The 23138-nt window shown below is 59.6% G+C and overlaps 2 protein-coding genes across 4 annotated transcripts; one reads left to right on the top strand and one right to left on the bottom strand.

Annotated features, from left to right (window-relative positions):
• Window positions 1–230: 230 nt before the first annotated feature.
• OPRD1 (opioid receptor delta 1) lies at window positions 231–6613 on the top strand (the record flags this gene model as incomplete). The annotated part of the gene is made up of 3 exons (XM_082777511.1): window positions 231–448; window positions 5043–5392; window positions 6081–6613. 3 exons carry the CDS (start codon window positions 231–233, stop codon window positions 6611–6613), a joined length of 1101 nt encoding a protein of 366 aa, XP_082633637.1.
• A 7294-nt stretch (window positions 6614–13907) lies between these two features.
• On the bottom strand, window positions 13908–22725 carry RCC1 (regulator of chromosome condensation 1). Of its 3 annotated transcripts, none has more exons than XM_082777369.1 (14): window positions 22692–22725; window positions 22383–22428; window positions 21933–21970; window positions 21200–21262; window positions 20237–20303; window positions 18982–19066; window positions 18675–18862; window positions 18177–18356; window positions 17984–18080; window positions 17323–17445; window positions 16936–17091; window positions 16481–16600; window positions 15905–16057; window positions 13908–15313 (listed from the first exon to the last, which is right to left on the bottom strand). In XM_082777369.1, exons 6-14 carry the CDS (start codon window positions 19052–19054, stop codon window positions 15138–15140), a joined length of 1266 nt encoding a protein of 421 aa, XP_082633495.1. In that variant the 5' UTR covers window positions 19055–19066; window positions 20237–20303; window positions 21200–21262; window positions 21933–21970; window positions 22383–22428; window positions 22692–22725; the 3' UTR covers window positions 13908–15137. The 3 variants fall into 3 exon arrangements, with proteins under 3 accessions (XP_082633495.1, XP_082633496.1, XP_082633497.1); XM_082777370.1 differs by having other exon boundaries at window positions 20237–20298; XM_082777371.1 differs by lacking the exon at window positions 20237–20303.
• Window positions 22726–23138: the final 413 nt, after the last annotated feature.

The following is a 23138-nucleotide window of genomic DNA, read 5'->3' as shown; positions in this document are numbered from 1 at the left end:
GTCGGGGGGGGGTGTAGGGATGCAGGCAGGAGCCGTGCAGAGGGGGGGAGGATGCGGGGGGGGGTCGGCCCTGCCCGCCCCCGTCCCCACGTGGCTCGGGGCCGTTTATAGGCAGCCCCCGGCCGCCGCGCGGCTGCGGGAGGCGGCGGCGCTCGCCGGGAGCGGGGCTCGAAGCCGCGGCGCTCGGATGCGCGCAGCGGGCACGGCGCGGCCGCGGTCGCCCGCGGGCCATGGAGCTGCCCACGGAGCTCCCCACGGAGCCGGCCACGGCCTGGGTCAACGGCACCGCCTGGGTCCCCCTCCCCGGCCCCGGAGGCAACGGCACGGGGCAGCCGCGGGCCAAGGACGCCACCTCCATCCTCATCGCCATCGTCATCACGGCGCTGTACTCCGTGGTGTGCGTGGTGGGGCTGCTGGGCAACGTCCTGGTCATGTACGGCATCGTCCGGTGAGAGCAGGGGGCGGGCGAGGGTGCCGGGGGGGGCAGCGTGCACCGGGGGTGCGCGTGCACCAGGAGTGAGTGTGCAACAGGGGTGTGCGTGTAGCAGGGGTGAGTGTGCACATGGAGTGAGTGTGCACGGTGAAAGGGATGGCCACAGGCGCAAGGGTGCACCAGGGCTGGGTGTGCACCACGTGTGAGAGCAGCAGGAGTGAGTGTGCATGGGGAGTGAGTGTGCACCGGGGGTGTGCATGCACCAGGAGTGAGTGTGCACCAAGAGTGAGTGTGCACAGTGAAAGGGATGGCCACAGGAGCAAGGGCTGGGTGTGCACCACGTGTGAGAGAACCAGGAGTGAGCGTGCATGGGGAGTGAGCGTGCACCAGGGGTGTGCACAGGGTGTGAGCGTGCCCCGGGTGAGGGTGGGTGTGCCCCGGGTGCTGCCTTCGTGGCTCGCCCCCCCGCCCAGGTAGCACCGAGCTGGGTGTGCCCGGCAGGGACGTGTGTGACGTGTGTGAGGAGCACGTGTGAGCGCACACGCGTGCGTGGGGTGCCCTGGTGAGGGGGAGCCGTGCGTGTGCCCGATGCCGTGCGAGAGGCAGAACCACGGCGCGTGCACAAAGCTGCACAGGGGACGTGGGAGCCGGTGTTTGGGGGGGACGCACCCGGACGCTGCCCCCACCCCAACCACAGCCCCACCCCGGTGCCAAGTCCCCTGCCCACACCTCTTTGTCCAAGAGGAGCTGCTCGGGGCCGGATCCAGACACTCTTACTCGACCAGCAATCTCCTCGGGAGCACGGGGGGCACCGCTGGCCAGGGGGGACCCCAGGGAAAAGCCAGGAGCGCACCAAGGGCCCCGCACACCCCTTCCCTCCCTGCTGGGGAACGGCCCCGCACTGATCCTGCCTGGGTACCAGGGGTTAATGCAGCCCCGGCTGCAGTTTATAAGGAACAATAACCACAAGACCACCGGGGCTGGCAAGAAATTCCCCATTTTTCCCCATTTCCTGCCCCCCCAGCACACAACCACCATTGCACCAAGTCAGCACCTGGCTCCTGGGCAGGTTCCCACCCTGAAATCAGGCATGCAGCAGGGACCCACTCTCCAAACCCCGTACAAAACTAAGAGGAACAGCTCTGGGATCGAGGAGGGATGAGGAGGGCCGGCAGCGAGCAGGCTCAGCACGCAGGCGAGCCACAGGAGGTGCAGAGCATCCTCACCTGCGGAACAAAGCCAGCTCCCACCAGCTCCTCCGGCGCCTCTGCTGCCTCTTTGCAGCCCCCGAGGTGGGAAGGGAGGACGGAGAGCTGGGAACCTGGCCCCGGAAGGGATTTTTCATCCACTAAAATCATCCCTGGCCAGATAAAGCAAATTACAGTAATTGTTGCAGGCACACACGGCACGGCCGGTGTCAGGGTGAAGGATGCGTGCCGTTAGACCCCCTCCAGCCCGCTGGAGGGGAGGGAAGGCGTCTGCAAACGGAGAAGCCTTTAATGTGCAAACACCATCCTCTGTCATTTAACTCGCTAAGTAACCTGATTGCTGCACGCTGCTCACGGAGCCTGACTCACGTAGGGACCCCATCTCCATGGTTTCTGCCCCCCCGCTCGCCGCCCCGGCAGCTGACGCTGCAGTTCAGGGCGACTCCGAGGGGATGAACCATCGCCATCCTCCGAGCCCCCCAGCTGCTGCTCGCGTGCCTGGGCCCTCGTGGGGGGGCTCATCTGCATGAGAGCCCTTTTCTGAAAGCCGAGGTGGGCGCTTGGGCTCCCGAAATTGAAAGGTCTCAGAGGTCCTGGATATTTGTGCGTGTGCAACAGAGAGCAGAGGAAGGATGGAGCAACTCGCTACGTGAGCAGAGTTGCTCCCTCTTTGATTTTTTTTTTCCAGGACTGTGTTCCCCTGCTGAAGCCCACCCAATGTCCTGCAGGATCAGGCCATAAGATAGGATCGGGATCAGATGGGATCAGATTGGGATCCCAGCACGGCTTGGGATCAGACCCCTCTCCTTCCCTCCACCCCCACTGCACACCCCAAGGACCCAGCCCAGCCAAAAAATCAAACTGCTTCTTGCCCAGGGCAGCCAAAACACGAGCTCAGAGCCAGCACCCAGCCTCCCCTGCACCCTCTGACAGCAATCGCCGTGCAATTAGCAGCGCATTGTCAGGGCTTTTAAAAATACCCCTGGACGTCACTGGCAGCTGCACACTCAGGCGTGCGAGTGCCCAGAGCGGACGACAGCTTCCCGTGCCCGCTGCCAGAGCATCCTTTTTCCGGGCACAGGCTTCCTAAAACCAGGCTCTTTCAGCCCAAAGTGGGGGCTTTTGGCAGCTCCAGGAGTTTTGCAAGTAGTTTCTTTTACTTGGGTGTTTGGAGAGGTTTGGGGAGCTTGGGGGGAGTCCAGGAGCGCAGACACCGGCTCGCTCCTGCGGTACGGCTGCTGCTTCAGCCCCTCGTGCCTCACACAAGCCTCCTCTCTCCCTCCAGCCCTTCCAGATTGCTGCTTTCAAGTGCCTAACTTCCCAATCAAGGCACTCGCTTAATTGCGATGGGTTTGGCAGCCCCGGGAGCTCCATCAGCACAGGCGGCTGCAAGGCGGCACCGCGCTCTGCCTGGAGCAGCCATGTCTTGGGCAGCCCAGGGAGGGGGCACCACAATGGACCCCCCTGTGGGTCCCAGGCTGAATCCTATCCCCAAATCCCAGCTCTGGGGTCCTTTTGAGCCCCCCCCCTTTGCTGCTTTGCCTCACCAGCACAGCCCCATGTGGCTGGGGAGGGGGTTGTGGCCCTGGCACAGCTGGCAGCGGGCTGCAGAAGCGCTGACCCAGCGCTGCTGAGCGCGCCTGGCAGAGCACGGCACCCACAACGGATTTTCCACTTCACGCAGAAAGCAGAGATCAAAGAAGTGTGAATCTACCTGAAACGGCTATTTTTAACCTAGGTGAGCCAAAAAAAAACCCCACCTGATGACGACAAAAATGCTCAGGTTTTTGTTTAACCTGGAATGAAAGTTTGCGGAAAGATGCATTCACACACACAGACACACAAAAAAAAGACCCCGGGAAATAATACTGGAAAGGACTTTTCAAGGAAATTTCAAATTCACGTTGTGTTTAAAAAAGAAATTCAAATCAGATGTTCTCCCCCCTTGGGCAAGGGGCCAGTGGCCACATGTGCTCGCTGCTATTTTCCACCAGATCCACTCCTGCAGCTCCTGGCTCCATGGGGAGCAGAACTGGGGGCCCACAGCCCCCCTGATGGGCTCCCCTCACCCTGCTGAGCTGTGGGGATGGAGCATGGGGAAGAGCTCTGGGTCGGGATGTTACAGAGGGTACAGAGCCCCCCCCAGCAGGGCAAACCAAATCCCTGCTGATCTTCCACGCAGCGAGCCGGTGTGCTGCTCTCCAGCCGAGCAGCATCCAAAGGAGATGGAACCCTTCCACCCCCCCCCCGAATGCCTCCCCAATTTGTTCTATGCACCCAAAACACACGGCGGGGTCTTTCTACAAGCTAAGCCTGACACTCACCCAGCACCATCTCCTCCCTGCACACCAGATCCAAATTCGCTCCGGGGTCTCTGCAGTGCCGCAGCCCCCCCCTTGCTCTCAGACCGCCCCCCCCGTGCCCGCTGCAGGCAGGGCACCCAAGCACAGAGAAGCTGGCATCCAGGCCAACACTTTTGTTAATTAATTAGGCTGCATCTAAACGAGCTGGGGGCTGCGGAGGATGCTCCGAGCCACGGGGCTCGCTGCAAGGGAACACGCGGGAAGGGCTGGAGACACTGGCACAGCCCTGACCCCAGCACCCCACAAGCAACTGGGGGGGCTCCCAGTGAGCTGCCCCAACCCAGCCCCAGTGCATTGACCCCCGGGGACCTCCAGATTTTGGGGACCTTCTGGTCTTGGCACCCAGCTCCAGGTGTTTCTCCTACCATGGTGTGAGGAGGACCAGGGCTGGCATCCAGCAAAGGGTGCAGGCAGCGAACGGCCCCGCATCGCCTGGCCGGGCACAGCCCGACGCAGCCAGGCTTCCCCCAAAAAGCTCCCACCGAGCAGCTCCAGCCGGGCTTGTGGAGCTGCTTCCAGATGGCCTGTTTCCGGGGGTAATCGATCCAATTTCTGCAAGTAAACTCAACAGGGAAACAAGCTAGATAATCACGATTTACTGGGTGGAAAATCAGATAAAGGAGGTTTCGGGAGGTAAAGGACATTGTGCAACTGATTCAGGGAAATGGAGTAAATCGATTTAATTGGAAAAGAGACTTCTCTGAAAAGCTATCCAGATTTTTTTTTTTAATGTATTTTTTTTTTTTTTAACTCCTGTCAACTCCCTGGCCAGGTAATGGCTTGCATGGGAAGGGTTCCACTTGGCTTCACCCAACACAGCAGCGAGTCCCTCACCCTTCCCAAAATGGGCACATTTGCTCAGCGATACTTTTTAACCCCTCAAAACTCAATGGGAAATGAAAACAAAAAATATTTGTGGTTTCTAAAGCTTTTGGGATGGGTGGATGGCAACATCTCATCCTTAAGAGCACTGAGTGCACACCCAAGCCTTACGAGCCAGCCCCGACCCCCTGTAAGCTCCCGTCTCTGCCACCGCAGGTACACTAAGATGAAGACGGCCACCAACATCTACATCTTCAACCTGGCCCTGGCGGACGCGCTGGCCACCAGCACGCTGCCCTTCCAGAGCGCCAAGTACCTGATGGAGACGTGGCCCTTCGGGGAGCTGCTCTGCAAGGTGGTGCTCTCCATTGACTACTACAACATGTTCACCAGCATCTTCACCCTCACCATGATGAGCGTGGACCGCTACGTCGCCGTGTGCCACCCGGTCAAGGCTTTGGATTTCCGCACGCCGGCCAAGGCCAAGATCATCAACGTCTGCATCTGGGTGCTCTCCTCCGTCATCGGGGTGCCCATCATGGTCATGGCGGTCACCAAGTCGAAAGGCAAGTGGCTTCGGGGGAAAGGTCCCCTCCTGGGCCATCTGTCCCGGCAAACCCAAGCCACCCGGTCCCATCCCCGGTTTGAGCTCAGTGAAGGTCACCCCTCCACGGGACCATGGAAAATTGTCATGGTGTCACTTCCCAGCTTGCCTGGGAAATGGGAAAAAGGGTTGGAAACAGCCCCAGAAGCTGTCCTGCCCCATCCCCACCTCCAGTCCCCCCAGTGCCTCTCCTCAGCTCCCGCTTCTGGGGTGCAAATCAGGTGCCTAAGCCCATGCCCAGGATTTATTGCGAAGTCCCCGGCTGGCCCACACCACGCTCAGCAGCTCCTGTTCAGTGGGGCCAGACCCTGGCTGCTCGGAAAGCTCTGAGCAGCTTGAGGAAGGGGACAGGTTCCAGCAGGTGGCACGGGGACATGTTCAGTGCTGTGGATAAGAGGAGACAGCGTGGGGATGGCCCGGGAGGCTCTGCAGGGAACGGGTCCCTGGTACCTGCTGCATCCTTTGGGCACCCCAAGGGCTGGTGGCACAGCTCCTGGGGAATCTCTGTGAAGAGCTGGCAGGTGGGCACACATCTCCTTGTGTTTTACCAAGGATGGAGATGCTCAAAGCAGCTGAAAGCAGACTGTTCCAAGCAGACACTCTCTGCTCTCCTTTTTAACCCCTCTTTGACATCATCCTCTCTCCCGCAGACGGGATGGTGCTGTGCACCCTGCAGTTTCCCGATCCTCCCATCTACTGGGACACCGTGACCAAGATCTGCGTCTTCATCTTCGCCTTCATGGTCCCCATCCTGGTCATCACCATCTGCTACGGGCTGATGATCCTGCGCCTGAAGAGCGTCCGCCTCCTCTCGGGCTCCAAGGAGAAGGACCGCAACCTGCGGCGCATCACGCGCATGGTGCTGGTGGTCGTGGCAGCCTTCATCATCTGCTGGACGCCCATCCACATCTTCGTCATCGTCTGGACGCTGGTGGACATAGACAAGAAGAACCCCTACGTGGTGGCCAGCCTGCATTTCTGCATTGCCCTGGGCTACACCAACAGCAGCCTCAACCCCGTCCTTTACGCTTTCCTGGATGAAAACTTCAAGAGGTGTTTCCGAGAGTTCTGCCTGCCCTTCCGAGCCCGCGTGGAGCAGAACAGCTTCTCCCGAGCCCGGAACACCGTGCGGGAGCAGGTCTCCACCTGCACCCCCTCCGAGGCCCGCACCAAGCCGGCATGACTAGCCGTGGGCAGCCGGTGGCGGGGCGGCGGGGGGGACGAGCTGCGCTCCGAAGTGACCCAGGTGACCACCACGGAGCTGTAGCAGCGTGCTGGCCCCGGCGTCGCTCGATGCCACCGAGACTGAAAGCATTTGGCTGCAAAGAATTTATTTTAACCCAAGATGGGGGAACGGGGACTCACCGAGCAGCAAGGAGCCATGTGCTGCGTGCCTGGAAGCATTCGGGATTTCTTTCTGCCATCACCAGCCGGTGGGAATGGCCAAAGGAAAATCCACTGGTGGCCACTGGTTTACTGGAGTCCCTCAAACTAGAACTGGCCCTGGAGGATGACTGTTGACAGTTAATATTATTGCTGTATTATTCTGAGATCTCCAAGAGCAGCCAGGGCAGCCCTGCACACGGACACGATGCCGACACCACCAGGGGCTGGAGGGGAACACGTCCCCTGCTGCCACACACCGGTGCCAAATTCCCCAGCCCCCCATCCAGCAGGGCAATGGGATACTGCTCCTCCTCCATCAGCCTCCAAAGACATTAAGCCCAAGAAAGATTTCATTACAGGAGCAATTCGTGGGAGTTTCTCGCAGCGCTAATATGATTAGGATGGATGAGCGGTGCCGGCGCGCAGCTGGGGAGCGTGGCACATCCAGCCCCTCGTCCTCCCCGGCCCTTATAAACTCCCCGGCAGTTTATAAACCCACAGATACACAAGGCAGAGTTTAGGATTTGCCACCTGCCTTCGCTGTGCTGAAAATTAACCCTAGGACCGACCAGAAGCAGAGATTTTGCCATTTCATGCTCGGCACTCACCCGGATCTCTGTCCCGCTCTCCCAGCAGCAGCTCGAAGGGCACACATCCTGTGGTGGTGCTGGCCCCGGGGGCTCTGGACTGCATTTCCACTGCTAAATGCTTACAGACAGGTCCATGGGAGCTGCAACCCTTCCTTCCTCTCACCTTCCCGCAGCCACGTCTGCGCCCATGAGGTCAAACGGCCCACAAAGGACGGGGCTCATGAGGAGCGGTAATAGCTTTTATTGGGCAAATTGATGCTACTGGAGGAAGCAGACGAGCACCCGGCTGCACCTGGGGCTCGTGGGCTGGAAGGAGAGGCTGGCTGGTGGCTCTGTTTTTTTCCAGTTGCATCAATTTAGCCTAATGAAGGCCATTACCTCCCCAGACCAGCCTTACCTTGCTGCAGAGCTGGTGCAAATTGCAGCCTTCCCGTTTGGAAGGCAGAGCCGACGAGGCAGCCGATGCAAATTTGTTTTTTCAAAGGACCAAATGGGGCAGAATTGCCCATTTGGATCTGAGATCAAGGCTCTCTGGGGCACGCAAGCAATCCGTCTCCTCTGCCACGCATCCCTCCCTGCCTGAGGAAAAGGCTCTCACACATCCCACAAGGGTGAGCCTCGGCTCCATGAGAGGAGATGCTGAGCTGTCCAGAAGCAGTTGCAGATTGCCAAATTCAGCTCTCCACCTCCTTCCCCCTTGGGGGAAGAAGCCGCAGCCCCATCTGGTGAAAAAGGCTCCTGGTGTGGAGCTGCTTTGTGCTGAGGTCCCTGCAGGAGGGGGATTCCCGGCAGTGGGGGGTTGCCCCACAGAACAGCCATCTCAGCGTAAACTCCAGGATAAGGCTAAAATTCAACTTGAGAGCTCAATTTGGGGATACTCCCAAAAAATCAGATGACCCCACATCACCATAGCCAGTGCCTCGGTGTCCCCTGGAGACGCCAGTGCCAAGAGCAGAGTTCCCAAGGCAGCAGTGGCTAAACAGGGACGAGACTCTGGGTGCTGCGTCACGGGGAGGTGACCATGCAGGGGAACCATTTCCCACCCCACGGGGGTTTCTTCCCGTCTGGGGAGCCCTGCCAAACTCAGCCTGCTGGAAAACACGCTGTGATGGCCTTAAAGCAGGTTAAAAGGCTCGTGGTCATTACTTTTTAAACTCACCCACGCTCTGGCAGAGCTGGAGCCAGGACGCAGCGAGAGCAGGGCGGTGCAGGAGCACGAGGAGAAATGGAAGGTGGAGGAAAAACTTAACCCTGTTTCCACCCCAGGAGCTGGGAGCTGAAAACCCCAGATGCTTACAGGGAAAGGCAGAGGTTGTTGGTGTGAATTTGTTGATAGCTTGATGTGTGCCAAGGTTTTGTCCCTGATTAGCGAAGGTTCCCCACAATGCCCCAACTCCTGCAGTCAGGCAGCTGCAGGGGGGTCGTGGCTTTTCTCAGTTTAGGTTTTGCTGAATAGAAAGGAACACCTGTGGGGAAAAGGGACCACTGATGGCAAATGCTGCATGTGAGACTTGGGAGTGACACAGACCCGGAGCACCAACCAGCTGCACCTCTCAGCAGCGCCCTGCAGGCACCCGCGGGCTGACCCTGCTTCTCCTCGCAGTGACGCCTGCCCAAAAAGCAGCCCGAGAAAGTGGGGCCCAATCCTGCCCCCGCTGGGTGCTCGGAGGGCACTCTGTGTGCTTATACATACCCCTGTACCCGAACACCTCTCTCTGTAGGTGCACGGAACCGAAGCGGCTCCGCGCCCCCCAGCCCCATCCCCTCTGCCCCAGCCGCGGGGCAGGGACGGTGCCGGGTCCCCTGCCCGGACCTCGACCTGCTTGAGCCACCGCCCCCAGTCCTCGTGATTTGCTGGCATTGCTGTATAGGATCCGTGCTTTCTAAATAATAAAAAAGAGAGAGACGAGAGGTTCCAGCTCTCCTTTGATTTTCGGATGCTGAAAATGAGCAGGGATGCCTTTTGGGGGGTTTGGTGGTCGGGGAGGGGCTGTGCTCCCCATGGTACCCTTGTGGGGAGGAAAACCAGCACCTGGGGGGCAGAGCAGGGTGCTCACCCCAATTCTTTCATCTCCAGTGGTGGAAGGCAAGCGTAAATGAGACAACACTCGAGGGGGCTCATACAACAGCTTCCCAGAGATGAATCCACACCCCACATCTCCCACCCAGGCTGCCAAGCTCAAACAAAGCAGGATTTTTCTTTTGAGGGAGCGCAGGGCCAATGCCCCAATCCCAAAGGAAAAGTCCCATACAGAGTGAGCAGTATCCTCTGTCCTGCTCCGAACCGAGGCATCGCTGCAGTTCCACCTTCAAGGTCTGACAACCTCTCCCATGCTGGGTGAACGCAGCCCTGCTCCGCACCAAACCAGCGGCGCTGGCGCTCGAGGCGGCTCCGCCGCAGGTCATCAAGATACAGTTTGAGTTTAATAGCCCAGCCGCTCAAAGCCTGGCCCAAATGACATTTGTAATTTAAATGCAAATGAGGATTTAGTGCAGATGCAACGGAAAGGGGCGTTGGAGCCTGTAACTCTCCTGCCGCTTAATGAGACTTTGGGTTTTAGGGTGATTATCGCTCCTGGCACGGCACCTTGGGAAGCGCTGCGACGGGGCTGGAGCACAGCATCCCTGGGACCTTAGCCAGGGAAAGGGAAAGTTGTGAAGGTCAAAATGCTGATGTGAGGAACCAGGGGGCAGGCAGGAGGGGGAACCTGGTTCCCTTCATCCAGGACCCTCAGAAAATGAGCCCCAGCACCGGCTCCAGCAATTTCACAGCCCTGGGAACAAGGCGGTGCCAACCGTGCTGCCATGCAGCCCCTGCTCACACGCACCTCACAGAGAGTTTCAGGGAACACATTTGCAATCCTAGAAGACATTTGCTGCTGCAGCGAACATTCCTCTTTTTTAATCACTCCACAAAATAATGAACCCTAATGTAACGCGCTTGATTCTTACACGTGTGATTAATTACGCAGCCGCCAGTTTCTTTGTCTGCACCACGGGTCTAGACTGACTTCATAATTGCATTATTATGCATAAGGAAATGACTAAGTCTGCCTGTCGTGGCGAGGACACGGAGATATCTTCCACCACCCTTTCCGCAGAGCAGCCTGGGATGCGCTGAGGCTCTCAGGCCTGAAGAGATGCTTCTTGACTTGTGATTTATCATTTAAAAAGCAAAAAACAACCCGCCGTGAATAATTACCAGGGCTTTTTTTTTTTTATATATTTCCCTCCCCTCCTCTCAGTTACGTACCCTGCTCCACTCGTGCCTTCACTCCAAAGCTAAAAAGCAGCTGAGCCCTGCACTGGCAGCACAGACCCAGCACACTCCAGTGCCCAGCCCTGTTATACTGGGATGTACTGGGATGTGCTGCCCACGCTCCTGCTCAGTGCTGCCCTTACCAGTGGGACCAGGTGGGGCAGATGCCCAGCCCTCTAGTTCGGCTGCAGACTCCTCATTAAGGTCTGACGATGTTGCACAAGGCAGTTTAATTAGCCAGCTCCCAGAGCCCAGGGAGAAAAGGCTCCCATTGTGAGCGCTGTTTGATGGGAGGATTTGGCAACGTAGGTGTCGGGTGGGGGCCATAATTAGGGTTAGGGCTTGGAGAGAGAAAGCGCAGAGCCCCGGTGTGTGTGGGGCTGTGTAAAAGCTGCCAAAGGCCGCTCAGGTCTCCCAAAAGGACGCCAGCAGGAAACTTTGCACTAATTAAAGCTCATTTCCTCTTCAAGGCAGGAAAAGGAGGACAAGAAATCAACTCAGCAGCCCCCAGACCGCCTCGCAGGCAGACGCGGCTCCCTCCCGGGGGTCCCTGGGGAGCGCTGCACAGGTAGCTGCTCTGCATCCGAGCAAGCCACCAGAACAACAGCGGCACAACAAGCGCTCAGCGCACACAACGAGCCCAGGGAGCCTCGCAGCGCTCATCCTCCGCAGATGCTGGAAGCCCCAAACCCACATCACGATCGTATTTTTCCCGTACGCCAAGCACTTCTTGCACACGCCGAACCACGGCGCACGAGGATGGGGAGCACGGGACCTGTGCAAGCCGCTGGTGGTGAGGATCAGGCAGGGGGAGCTGGGGGCTGGGGGGCTCGGTGGCCCCCACACATCGCAGGGCAGCTGGGCACGGCCGCTGGGTGCTGTCCCCGAGGCCCCGCTCCTGCTGTCACCCCCCCGTGCTGCAAAGGCTCTGCCCCTGCTGTGGCACCCGACCTGGGAGCGTTGTGCTGGGGATGTTGAGTTGCTCTGGTGCGTGGTGAAGGCAGCACTGAGCTCCTTCTGGTCCCAGCTCCTGAAGCGTGAGCCACGGGGAAGGTGACAAAAGCCACCCCCCAGCAGCGCACCGAGTCCTGCACCCCACAGCTGCTGTGGGCCCAAATTCCTCCTCCTCATCCCCCAAACGCCCCCGTCCTCCCTCCATGGACCTGCCAGCGCAGAGCCACGTTAATGAGACGTTTCCCTTTCCCCGGTTGTTTTCCTTCCCACCCCCGTCCGCAGGGGCTTCATCCTGCCCCAAATTTGGAGCAACTTCCCCTCGAAGCGTCACTCCGGCTCCCAAGACAACGCGAGCTGATTCATCGAGGCTGATAATTTTAATCTCCGCTGTTTGTGCGATTGTTCTCCCCAGCCACGTTCCCCCCTCTTTCTTGGAAAGCCAACGAGCTCTGCAGAGCTCCAGCGGGCTCCTCACCCACGAGGGGATGGTTTCTGCTCCCACAAGTGGGGCGGGTGGGTGCTGGGGTTTTGTTCCCAACCAACTGCAGCAGCTCCCAGCTGGGGATGAGGCTGGGGGGCAGGTGTGGGATGGTGCCATGCTGCAAAAACTGGCCCAAAATGGGAGCAGGGGCTCAGCAACGGGCTGAGCTCAAGCCCTTACCTTTTGTTCTTCCTAAAGATGCTTTCCACGGAGTTTTGAACGAGCCATCACCTTCAGGAGGCGCTCACACCCCCCAAAAATTGCCCCAAATCCCCCAAACCCCAGACACCTCACCCCCAGCCCCCAAACCCAGCCCCCAAAGCCATTTAATCCCAAACCAGCCCCAACCCCGCCAGGGCTGGAGATGCAGCGGAGCGAGCAGCCGCTCCCGCAGCCCCCGCGGCCGAGGCAGCTTGTCAGCATCACCCCGTCCACGCGCCGCCAGAGGATCCCCACGTCTCGCAGGATTAAGGCTCCCCGCACTCATTAGCTCTAAATAGGTCGGAGCGAGGCGCGTGCAGACGCACAGCGCACCGGAGCTGCCCAAATTCAGAGCCCTGCGTCACGGCGCCGCTGGTGGGCGCAGGAAAAGGGCTGCAAAGGGAAGGGGGGGGGAGCTGGTTTGTTTTCCCTGGAAGGGGTGTAAAAATAGCCACACTGGTTTTGGAGTAACAGGCATTAATGTGGAGCTTGTCCCCAGGAATCAGGCCCCGGAGAGATTTCCCTATGGGGTGTGGAGGGGTTGGAGTGGGGGCGAGGGTCCCGGGGAGCAGCATCAGGTTGTGGTGGGCACGTGCCCAAGGCTCAGCCCACACGGGTGGTGAATTACAGGGAATGGGCAAAAAAAGATGCTCCCTGGGTCCACATCCCAACATCACGCTTACACGGAAAATAAAGGAGCTGTTTGTGAGCCCAGCACCACGGCCACCAAGCACAGCTCTTTAGTGGGATGGCTTTTCTTTTTTTTCCTTTTTTTCTAATTTCTTTGTTTTTCCTTTTTTTTTTTTTTTTTTCCCCTTCTGCTCAGTTCCCCTCTCCAGCTGCATGCCCAAATCATCCCCAAATGCATCTCAAAGCGAGCCTAAAACATGCAGGAGCAGCAGAGCTGGGGCTGCCCGGAGCCCAGCTCCTCGTTACCCAACCAACCACGTGCCCAAACCCAAATCCCCGGCTGGAGGCTCATTAAGGAACCTGCTCCCAAACTGGTTAACGAGGAACAGACACCAGAGGCTCCAGGATGCGGTCACAGTGCCTTGATGCTCTGTCTGCAGTGTAAATGTGCTCCCATCAATGAGCCCGAGCTCCCCGGTGGTGTTGGGGGCAGGATGGGGCTGGCCCCCACCCCACAGCCGTCCCCTGCTGCGATGGGGCGAGCGGGACCCCCAGGACCCTTCCCCTCCTCGCCCCGCTTCCCTGCGCCCTGCCGTCCCCAGCGCCTCCTCCTGCTGCCATCCTGCGGCCGCGTCCCCAAACTGCACCCGGGCACAGGCACCGGTGCAGGCAGCACCCAAGGGTGTCCCCGCACCCATGGAAAGCGCCCTGGCCACCCGCACCCAGCCCTGGCCACACACAGACCCCAAACCTCAGCCCCTCGGCACCGAGCACTGTGCCCGAGGAGGTGCTGCCCACCCCCACACCGAGGGGAAAGCCCGGGGTTTATCAAAACTCAGTTTATTCCAAACATTAAAAGATTACTTTTTTTTTTTTTTTCCTCTCTTCCTCAATCAACCAAAATACTTTACATTTGCTTTAAAAAAATTCGACCTAAGCCATTGTACAACGCCCAGTCCCACCCCCCTGCCCCGCACACACACCCACCGCCTCCCCCTCTCGCTCTAACACCTAAAATCTCTCCTCGGAGCCCCCCCCTCAGTCCAGGTACCTGGAAGGCAGCACGGAAAGAAAAACCGGGGCAGGCCGGGCACAGGGAGCGAGACCAGCTGGAGCAAGAACCAGGGACAACAGGGAGAGTCCCGCAGTCTGCAGGGATTAGGTGCATAGCTGGGTTTGGTTTCTGTCTTCTCAGCGAGGCCTTAACAGCAAAGGAAGCTCCTTCCTCGCCAGGTGGAGGAGAAAATTAAAGAGAAAATTAGAAGAACTGAGTCCCCTCCGTGGCATCGGCTTTGCTGGGCTTCCCAAGGTGACGGGAGCAAAGAGCAAGAGTGGAAGAGATTGTAGAAAAGAGATGGAGGGAGGGAGGTTGGAAATGTTTGATCCTGCTCCTGGCCTCGCTTCTGGGGGGATTTTGGCTCAGACTCAGAAGTGGAGGTGGTTGGGAGCAGCCCACCTTCTCCAGCAGCAGGAGTCCCACTCGCAGCACCTGCTCCTCGTGTCCCGGGCAGCACCCAGCTGCCGTCCCCCTCCCCAGGCTGCAAAACCCAGCGTGGGGCACAGGAATCCAACCCTCAGCACCTCTGCGCCACTGCAAGAAGTGTGTGTGAGAGGGAAACAAAAGGAGAGCTCCCTCCTGCACAGGAATGTTTCTGCTGGGCTGAGACATCACCCTAACAAGCCCAGGGGGCTTTGGTGGGCGACAGCAGACAGATCTGTACCGGGAGAGACCTGGGCACAGAGGTAAAAGATGTTCAGGTGAAGGGGGTGGGGGGAAGCACCCAGGGACGTCGGAGCAAGGGAACCTCAGGAAGCTGGCTGCCCAAACCTTCTGTGCAGTGAAGCACAAGGCACTCAGCTTTGCTGGGCCAGGAAAAAATAAAAAAAAAAAAGGTGGAAAACCCATCTAGTCACTGCACTGAGAGCAGGTTAGGACCGAGCTGAACTGGAGGAGCTGGCAGAGCACCTGGTACCATGGGAAGACAGACACTTGCAGACAGAAAACACGAGCATCCCTGCAGACCCCTGCTCCAGCCACGCGCACACCGCCAGGACACCTCGGGGCCCGGCTCCAGGAGCCCTCCTGCCTTCCCTGACGTGGTCTGCGAGAGAGCAGAGCTGGGAACCAGCCTCCCAAAAAGGGGCCAAGGGCAGAAGGTGGGTGTGTGCGCGGGCCCCGCGACCCCGCTGTGCTGCAGCCGCTTCATCAACTCTGCTCCTTGTCCTTGACCAGCAAGACAGTGTGTTGGCCTCCGCTGGACACGGCCAGGACCACGCGGTTCTCCAGCTGCTTGCCCGTCATCTGCACGGGGCTCCAGACGTCGTCCTCCTCCCCGGTGCCCAGCTGGTAGTTGGTGCCCATGCCCCAGGCAAACGCTCGTCCTGAAACAGAGGAGAGATGAGTTTGGGGTCTGGGCAAAGCTCTGAAATCCCCAAGCAAGGGGAAATCGAAAGTGCCAGAGAAGCAGGCAGGGGTTAGAAGCAGAGAAGGGAGGTATTTTGAGGTATTTTGGCCTCCCTCAAAGCAGTTTTTCATCACGCAGCCTGCTTCTAAGCCAGGTTTCCCCCCCCATCCATCAACACGCCGCCTGTTCGTGCAGGCAAATCCTTCCCACAGCTGTGGGCTGCACGTGCTCCAGCCAAGCCAGCGCAATGCCAGAGCACAAAGAGCTCTCGCAGCAGCCGAGTTCACAGCTTGGAGAAGGGACCAGCAGCTCAGCTACCCCCTCCCGGGTCAACACTCTTCCCCAAACCCTGCTGCTAAGTGCCCACAAAAATATTTGAGCAGCTGCTGCTTGGCTCCCGCGGGCTGGGTGCTTGGCAGGGGCTGCAAGCGCTGGGACCTGGCCCAAATTCTGCCCCAGCAGCCCGTGATGAAGCCCCGGGGGGGGGTTGAGGTGTTTGGGCAGCCCCCCAGGAGGGGCAGAGGAGGGGTGGGCAGCGCTCCGTGGGCAGGGGGTGCCTGCCACTCACCGTCACTGCTGACAGCGTAGCCGACCGACGCGCCGCACGCCACGGAGGAGATGCTGGGGAGGTCGGGGATGACGGTGGGTGTGCTCTTCTCTTCTGCCCCTTCCCCGAGGCCTAAGCGGCCGTACTCGGCCCGGCCCAGGCTGTAGGCTTTACCTGGAGCAGGAGAGATGTGCAGGAGGTGACTCCAAGCGGAGGGAAGCCTGCTGCAGGCAGGCTTTTCCTCCCCCAGAGCTGATCCCAGAGGGGCTGGGAGCACCGCTCCTCCCTGCCCGGTCCCGCAGCACACCCCAGATCCCAACTTGGGGCCCCCCAGCTGCACAGTGGGGTACAGGACCCTACGTGGGTTCCTGTCATCACCCCAGCTCTTTGCCTCAAATCCATGCCACTTTTCCAACTGGATTGTGCTTCTGGAAGAGCCAAACAGCCCCTGCATGGCTCACACAGACACCACAGCCACGCTGCCCTGGTGTCAGGGACTCAGAGGGACTCAGCATCTCCCCCGCACCCCAACACCTCCCCACGGGAGCCCTGCAGTGCTCAGTGCTCCCAGCCCCCCCCAACCTCCCTGGGGCTCACCCTCCGAGTCCACGCAGACAGTGTGGTGCTGCCCGCCGGAGAAGCCGAGCCAGGACTTGGTGGAGTTCTTGAAGGACGTCAGGTTCTGCGGGGAGAAGCAGGGCTCGGTGCCCTGGGTGCCTGCGGGGCGGGATGCACAAACCCCGGCACGTCAGGAACAGGGGCACGGACAGCCCAGGCCAGGCACCGGCACTGAGCCGTCCCCCTGGGGCTCACCCCACTCACAGCCCAGTTCCCCCAGTCCCAGCACTGAAGGTTTGAGCATTTCTGCTCAAATCCATGGGCTGAGGGCTGGGAATTAAACCCAGAGCTATGCAGGGTGATCTCCCCACCCATTTCCAGCTCCAGTTTGTCCTAAACTGGGCGCTGGGAGCGCACGGTGGGTTCAAGGAGCTCTGGATCCCCATCAAAGCCACCAAGAAGGCAGCAGATCTGGAGGGACCAAGCAAACTCACCCAGCTGGTGGTAGTTGGAGAGGCCGAAGCCGTAGATGTGCCCTTCCTGCGTGACAGCAAAGGTGAAGTAAGCCCCACAGAAGGCGTCCTGGAAGCGCATCTTGCCTTTGTTGCCTCTGCCTCTGACAGGGACACGCTGCGGGACCAGCAGGCGCTCTGGGGACGAGAAACGAGGCGTGGGATGAGAACTAACGCTCTGCACCCTTTTCATCACCCCTTTGATCACCCAACTCAAGCAACTGATTTACAAACAAGCCCCTGAGCTGCTGGGGAAGGGCTGGGGTGGGTGTGTGGGTCTCTGCTCCTCAGCAAAGCTCAGTGTTGGAGCCCAAGCACGCAGCCTGCTCCCCACAGCCACGAGTGTCCCCGAGCCCCAGAGCCACTCACGCAGCCCCTTCCGCCCTCCTCGGTTGGCGAAGAGCTCTGGCACTCTCCCCAGCTGGCCCTGCTCGCCACAGCCACATGTGAACAGGTCGCCGTCCATCGTCAGCATCACCAAGTGGTCGTTCCCTGCGGGGAGACGCGGGAGGTGAGCGAGCAGCAATAACCGTCCAGATCCCCAGGGACCCCAGCAAGACCCAGGGGTCACAGCAAAACCCCGGCTGTCCAATCTTTCTAGAATTCAATGGGGTTTGCTGATCCCATTTTTCCATTTGAAACTGCACAGAACTTTCACTGGGATGGTTTAGAGGCACCCCCAACCTCACCTGGGCCCTGGATGAATTCCCTGGCTGCTCTGCCAGGGAAAATCCAGAGGGTGAGTGCCCCAACCGCACGGGGCGGCAGTCAGGGCACTAACCATAAAGCATTTCAGACCAACTGTAAGCTAACTGTACAGCTAAACTGTAAAACACGTTAATATTTGACCCAACCTGACTGAAAAACACCACTGGGGCTGGCAGAGACACGAGGTCTGCTCACTCAGGAGCCAGAGGGGAGCAAGCAGACCCTTGTACCCAGGAAAAAGGGCACGGACCCTCTGGACCCTCACCCGCCAGCCAAGTCTCGTCCAGCAACCTGACCCACACACACCCAGGACCTGGCTCACCTGAGACAATTTTAACGACAGGTGAGCTGAGCTGGAGGAGCACAGGGACAGAGCTCGTCTTCATAGGCTCCAGCAGGCCGATCACCCCGTTGTTATCCTGCGGGAGGAGACACACACACACCCAAGTGAGTCACTGAAGCAGCCCAGCAACCCCCCGCAGGGCTTCCAATGCTTTCCTAAGAAATCGACGTACCCGGAACGAGCCCCAGACAAAAACCCTGCCGTCATCCGTCAGCGCTGCTGTGTGGCTGTCCCCCGCCGAGACCTGCACCACCTTCTCCTGCAGCTCCACCAGCCCCGGGGTGGTCTCAGAGCCTTCTGCCGAGGTGTCGCGCCCGAGGGCGCCTTCGTCGTTGCAGCCAAAGGTGTAGATCTGCAGGGTGACCCGGTCAGGAAGGGATGCAGAATTTAACAGGACATGCATGAAGCCAGGGGACGCAGCCCCACCAGGCCAACTCGTCCCTCTGCACCCCAAAATCTTTGAGGTCGGTGGCACAGACACCATCCAGGAGCTGCAGCAGGGGAGCCCTGCAAGGTGCCACCCCACAGCATCACGGGGACGGAGCGGGGTCTGATCCTGACCCCGTTCCAGGACACAAGGACATCCCCGAGCTGTTGTGGGGGCACAGCTCAGCCTCCCCCCGGTGTCCCCGCGCTGCCCCTTCCCCACCAGCCCTAACGCCGCTCTCACCTTGCCCGTCTCGCTGAGGCACACGGTGTGCATCCCTCCTGCCTCCGCCTGCACGATCAGCTCCGGCAGCTGCACCAGGGCCGGCTTCTTCCTCTCCATCACGCCCTCGCCCAGCCCCAGCTGCCCGACGTCCCCCTGCCCCAGCGACAGCACCAGGCCGGGCTGCGTGCGGTGGGACGGGTGGCTGACTGCGGGGGAGGGCAGAAAGGAGCCATGGGGCGTGCTGCAGGGGGGGGACACCCCTCCAGCACAGCCCCGCAGGGAATTTAGGGGCCTCCCAGGGGAGTTTTTGGGGGAGTTTTCGTACCTTTAAGCTTTTTCTTGGCAGGAGACTCGTCCTGTGGCACGGGGCTTTTCTTTGCGCCGCGTTTTCCCGGCATGGTGGCTGAGACCTGAACAGACAAAGGCGCTGTTGGGGGGTCACCCAGCCGGGATTTTTCCCCCCGGGGCACCCCGCGATCGCTGCAGCCTCCATCCCCTGTGGGGTTGAGGGTGAGGATTTGGGCACCGACCCCCCCCGGTTTGTACCCTCCCCATTTTTTGTTTTCCTTGCACATTTCCTCCCCCACGTGCCCCGAGCGCGCTCTGCCCTCCCCACCAAACCCCTCCGCGGCCACCCCAGGGAGAAACCAGGGACTGGTGGCACCCCCTGTGCCCCCCCGGGGCCCCCCCCAGCCCCTTCCCCACTAATCCCCGTTTGAATCTCCCGCCCGCCCCCTGTCCGTCCCTCCGTCCTTCCCCACCACCCCCCTCCGCTTCCTCCCCGGCCTTCCCCAGCCCAACACTGAGCCGGGGGGGGGCCCCAAACTGCGCCCCACCGGGAAGAGCAGCGACCCCCGCCCCCCCCCCCTCGGTGCCCATCCCCTTTCCCTTTCCCACCCCCCTCCCCGGTGCCCCCCCGGTGCCCCCAGCCCCGTGGCCGCGCTCCCACCTCCGCCGCCGCCGCCGCGCTCCCGGCCCCGAGCATGCGCGGGGAAGGCCCCGGGGGGGGGGACACCGGGGGGGCACCGGCGCCCTCTGGTGGTGGCTGCTGGGGGGGGCCGGGTATGGACGTGGGGGAGCCCCGGGGTGGCTGCACCCCCCCCAACGAGGGGCTGGGGCGGTGCGGGAGGGACCTGGAGCATCCCCCCCCACGCGGGGTGATTTTTTTTTTTTTGGGGGGGGGGGGGGAGCCTCACAGCAAGGGGTTTGCCCCCCCCAGGCAATGAACGCCACTGGGGAGCTTCCCACAAGCCCCTCCAGCTCCGTTCTTTGCCCCATGAGCGATCAGAAACACGGCCAGGGGCCCGGCAGCCCCCCCCCTCAAATAAAAAAAGCCGCTGGCCCCAGCCTCCAGAGCAATTTTCAGCCCCGTTTTAGCCAATTCTTTCCCCAAAGCGAGCACCACAACTCGCTCAGCCTCCCCAGCTCAGCGTTCCCCCCCAAAGTCTCACTTTCACTTTTCCTCCATGGAATTTGCTGCCCAGCCCCCGACACCCCCTCGCTTTCTCCTCCCCACTTTTAATACGTTTCCGAGCCCCCCTCCCCCCCCAGCCCTGGGGCCAGCACTAGCAGCTACTTACAGGCAGGGTTAGAGCTCCCGAGGTGTTCACAGGTCCACCAGGAATTAAAGCAGCTCTAAGTCCTTCACTTAACAGAGGGGAGAAACACCTGAGTATGTTTAACTTTAACCAAGTCCTAATCTAATCCTAAAGCCAGAGGTACAGCCCCCAGACCCCCACCCCCAGACTGAGGGCTCTGAAGTTACTGAACTTTCACTATTGGGGTCTGCACCAGTACACCCAGTGCTGGTCACGTTGAGCCTCCCAGTCCCAGGAGCAGAGGACAGGCTGCACCCACCTAAGGGGGTGGAACCCAACCCCACAGCAACACAGAATTGGGAATGTTTCCTTGGGGTTTTCTGAGCTCCATTCAGAGAGCAAACCAAGGGCTAGCAGTCATACCAGAGAGAACAGCCACACAACACCATTTCAAAGATCTTTATTTGTCAGGCACAGCATCACAGGTCCCAGAACACAGAAACCCCAAACTTCCCAGATGGACACTGCCCACCAGCTGTACACCACCTCCACACCATGCTCCAGCTCTCACCCCCTTCCCCAGCACCAGGCAGCCTCCCCCACAGCCACAACAGCTCCCAGTGCCTCACTTCTCTTCTTGGGCTCCTTTTCAGGTGGTACTTGGACAGGCACTCTCCCCAGCTGGTGTAGATGAGGCATGGCAACCCACCAGAGCCCCCAGCTCTTCACACATGTTCCTCAGGGTGCAGCTTGCCCACAGGGGTTCAGCCCCTGCTCATGGCAGCCACACAACCCCCCACAGCCTCTGGGTGCTCTGGAGGTCACTGCAAGCCCCCAGCATGAAGCACATGGTCTGAGGAGGTCACCACATGTAGGCACCTTCTCCCATTTCCAGCTCACTCTGAACTCTGCAGAGGCTCAGACTGTACCCCCTGCAGGGACCAAACCCCTGCCCACCACCTCTGCTCAGCATTTGGGCTGGAGCTGTGCTTGGGGCACACTCACCTCACCCTCACTGGGTACGCAGGCTGCTGTTGGTGGCACTCACTCACAAGCCTTTATCCCTGTCTGCAACAACAAGAAAAAAAAACAAGAAAGCTTATTACTTGTGTCCCACGTGGATACAGCCACATGTCCCCAGCCCTCGTTAAGCAAACCACATGCCTTCCATTTCCCTTCTCCCCAGTGCTTCAGCACCCACATTACTGACATGTCCTTCCCAGGGGTAAAAAAACAACAAGTCTGCTTTGGGAGTGATTAACATGGGAGTCTGACTGCACACGGATTGTTCTTGTTCAGATGAGGCTGAGATGACAAAATGGCTGAGCCAGGTCAGGTTTCACAAGGGCAAGCGCCTAAGCCAGGGCCTCCATGACTTTGCAGTTTACAGAATAGTAAGGCCTCAAAAGCCAATTACGCCCCATCATTCACCTTCACTTCATCAGTTTTCCCCCCCGTTTTTCTAGTATTTAGGAGCAGGCCTCTTATCAGTCCAACAAAAGCTCAGAATCTAAGGAACTCACAAACTAACTTTTGCTGTTAAACATCTATATTGTATATATAATTGTATGTATAAACATCTATTAATATCTGTTAAACACTATTGGCATTTCATGACTTCAAACCCCTGATCCATTTGAACTTGCATAAGCCAGTTCAAAACAAGTACTTAAAGCTTTTTTAAAGGGGAAGCTATCAAGATGACAAGGTAACTACACATTTGTGCAGAATCACTCACCTTCCAAAGCAGTGCTCCACGAACATCGAACTTTTCAACTAAAACAACAAAGAAAAGGCGTTAAATAATTGCTGAAACTGTCCAAACTGCACCCCCCTGTCTCCCCATGCCCCCGACTAAAGCCCCCCTGTGTAATTTGTTTCCTGCATGGTTTATCTCCTCTGTAACGGCCCGAGGGCTCAGAGAAGCAGTAGGAATATGCAGGCTGCAGACTCGAGGCCCGGCTTGTTCTCCAACGTCGTGGAAGGGGACTGTACGTCACAGGCCCGAGGGCCTACGCTCCCGTGCGCCACACGGACAGAGCCATGAGAGAGCTACTTCTCCGGATGTCCACGTTGGGGTCTGCCCCCCCACACCCTTATACCCACCACCAGCCCCCCCACACCCCCTTAATTCCTCCCGGCCTCCCCACACCCTCTTATGACCCCCCAGACCCAGGCAGACACTCACTGGTGGAGCAAACTGGGCGACAGCGGCCCGAGCATCAGGAACGAACCTGTGGGAAGGGAGAGAAGGCGGTGAGAGGCGGCGCTGCCCCCCCCCCTCGGGGTATCCCCCTCCCCTCAGGCCGCTCGGCGCAGGTAGGCCGCGGTGGGCCCGGGGCTGGCTGCGAGCAGCACCGCCCTTCGCAGCCCTCATGAAGGTCACCGGCTCCATGCGCCACAGTAAGGAGAAGGGGAAAAAGACAAGAAACGAGAAAAAAAAATAGTATGGAAAAAAAAGAGAGATGAAGGTAAGGCCGCACCGCGCTCCGCTCACCTTCTGCAAACGCCGCCCACCGCCGTGGAAAGAGAACGAGGGGCTGCGCGCGGCGGTATTTATAGAGCGGCCGGGGGCGGGGCCTGGGCGCGCATGTGCGGAGGGCAAGAGGGAGGGCCGAGCGGCTCGTGTGCAAAAGGAGTTTTGGCGGGAAAGGGGCCGGGCGCAGCGGGAGGGGGAGCATGCGCAGTGGGAAGGCGGGAAGGGGCTGAGGGGGTTTGGGGTTATGGAACCCCCCCCACCCCCTGCCCCTGTCCCCCAGCGCCACCTCCAACCTCTCCCTGAACACCCCCAGGGACAGGGACTCCACCACCTCCCTGGGCAACCCGTCCCAACGCCTGAGCGCTCTTGCTGAGGAGAAATCACTTCATTTAGTGTGCACGCCCAAACTGGAATGAGATAAAAAAGAACCAGACGGCCCCAGCATGCACAAGGCCTGGGTTCATG

The sequence above is a fragment of the Aythya marila genome (assembly GCF_965140915.1).
Source record: "Aythya marila genome assembly, chromosome: 22".
NCBI lineage: Eukaryota > Metazoa > Chordata > Aves > Anseriformes > Anatidae > Aythya > Aythya marila.
Note: the sequence above shows the minus strand (reverse complement) of the source record. Positions and strands in the feature narration are given on the sequence as shown.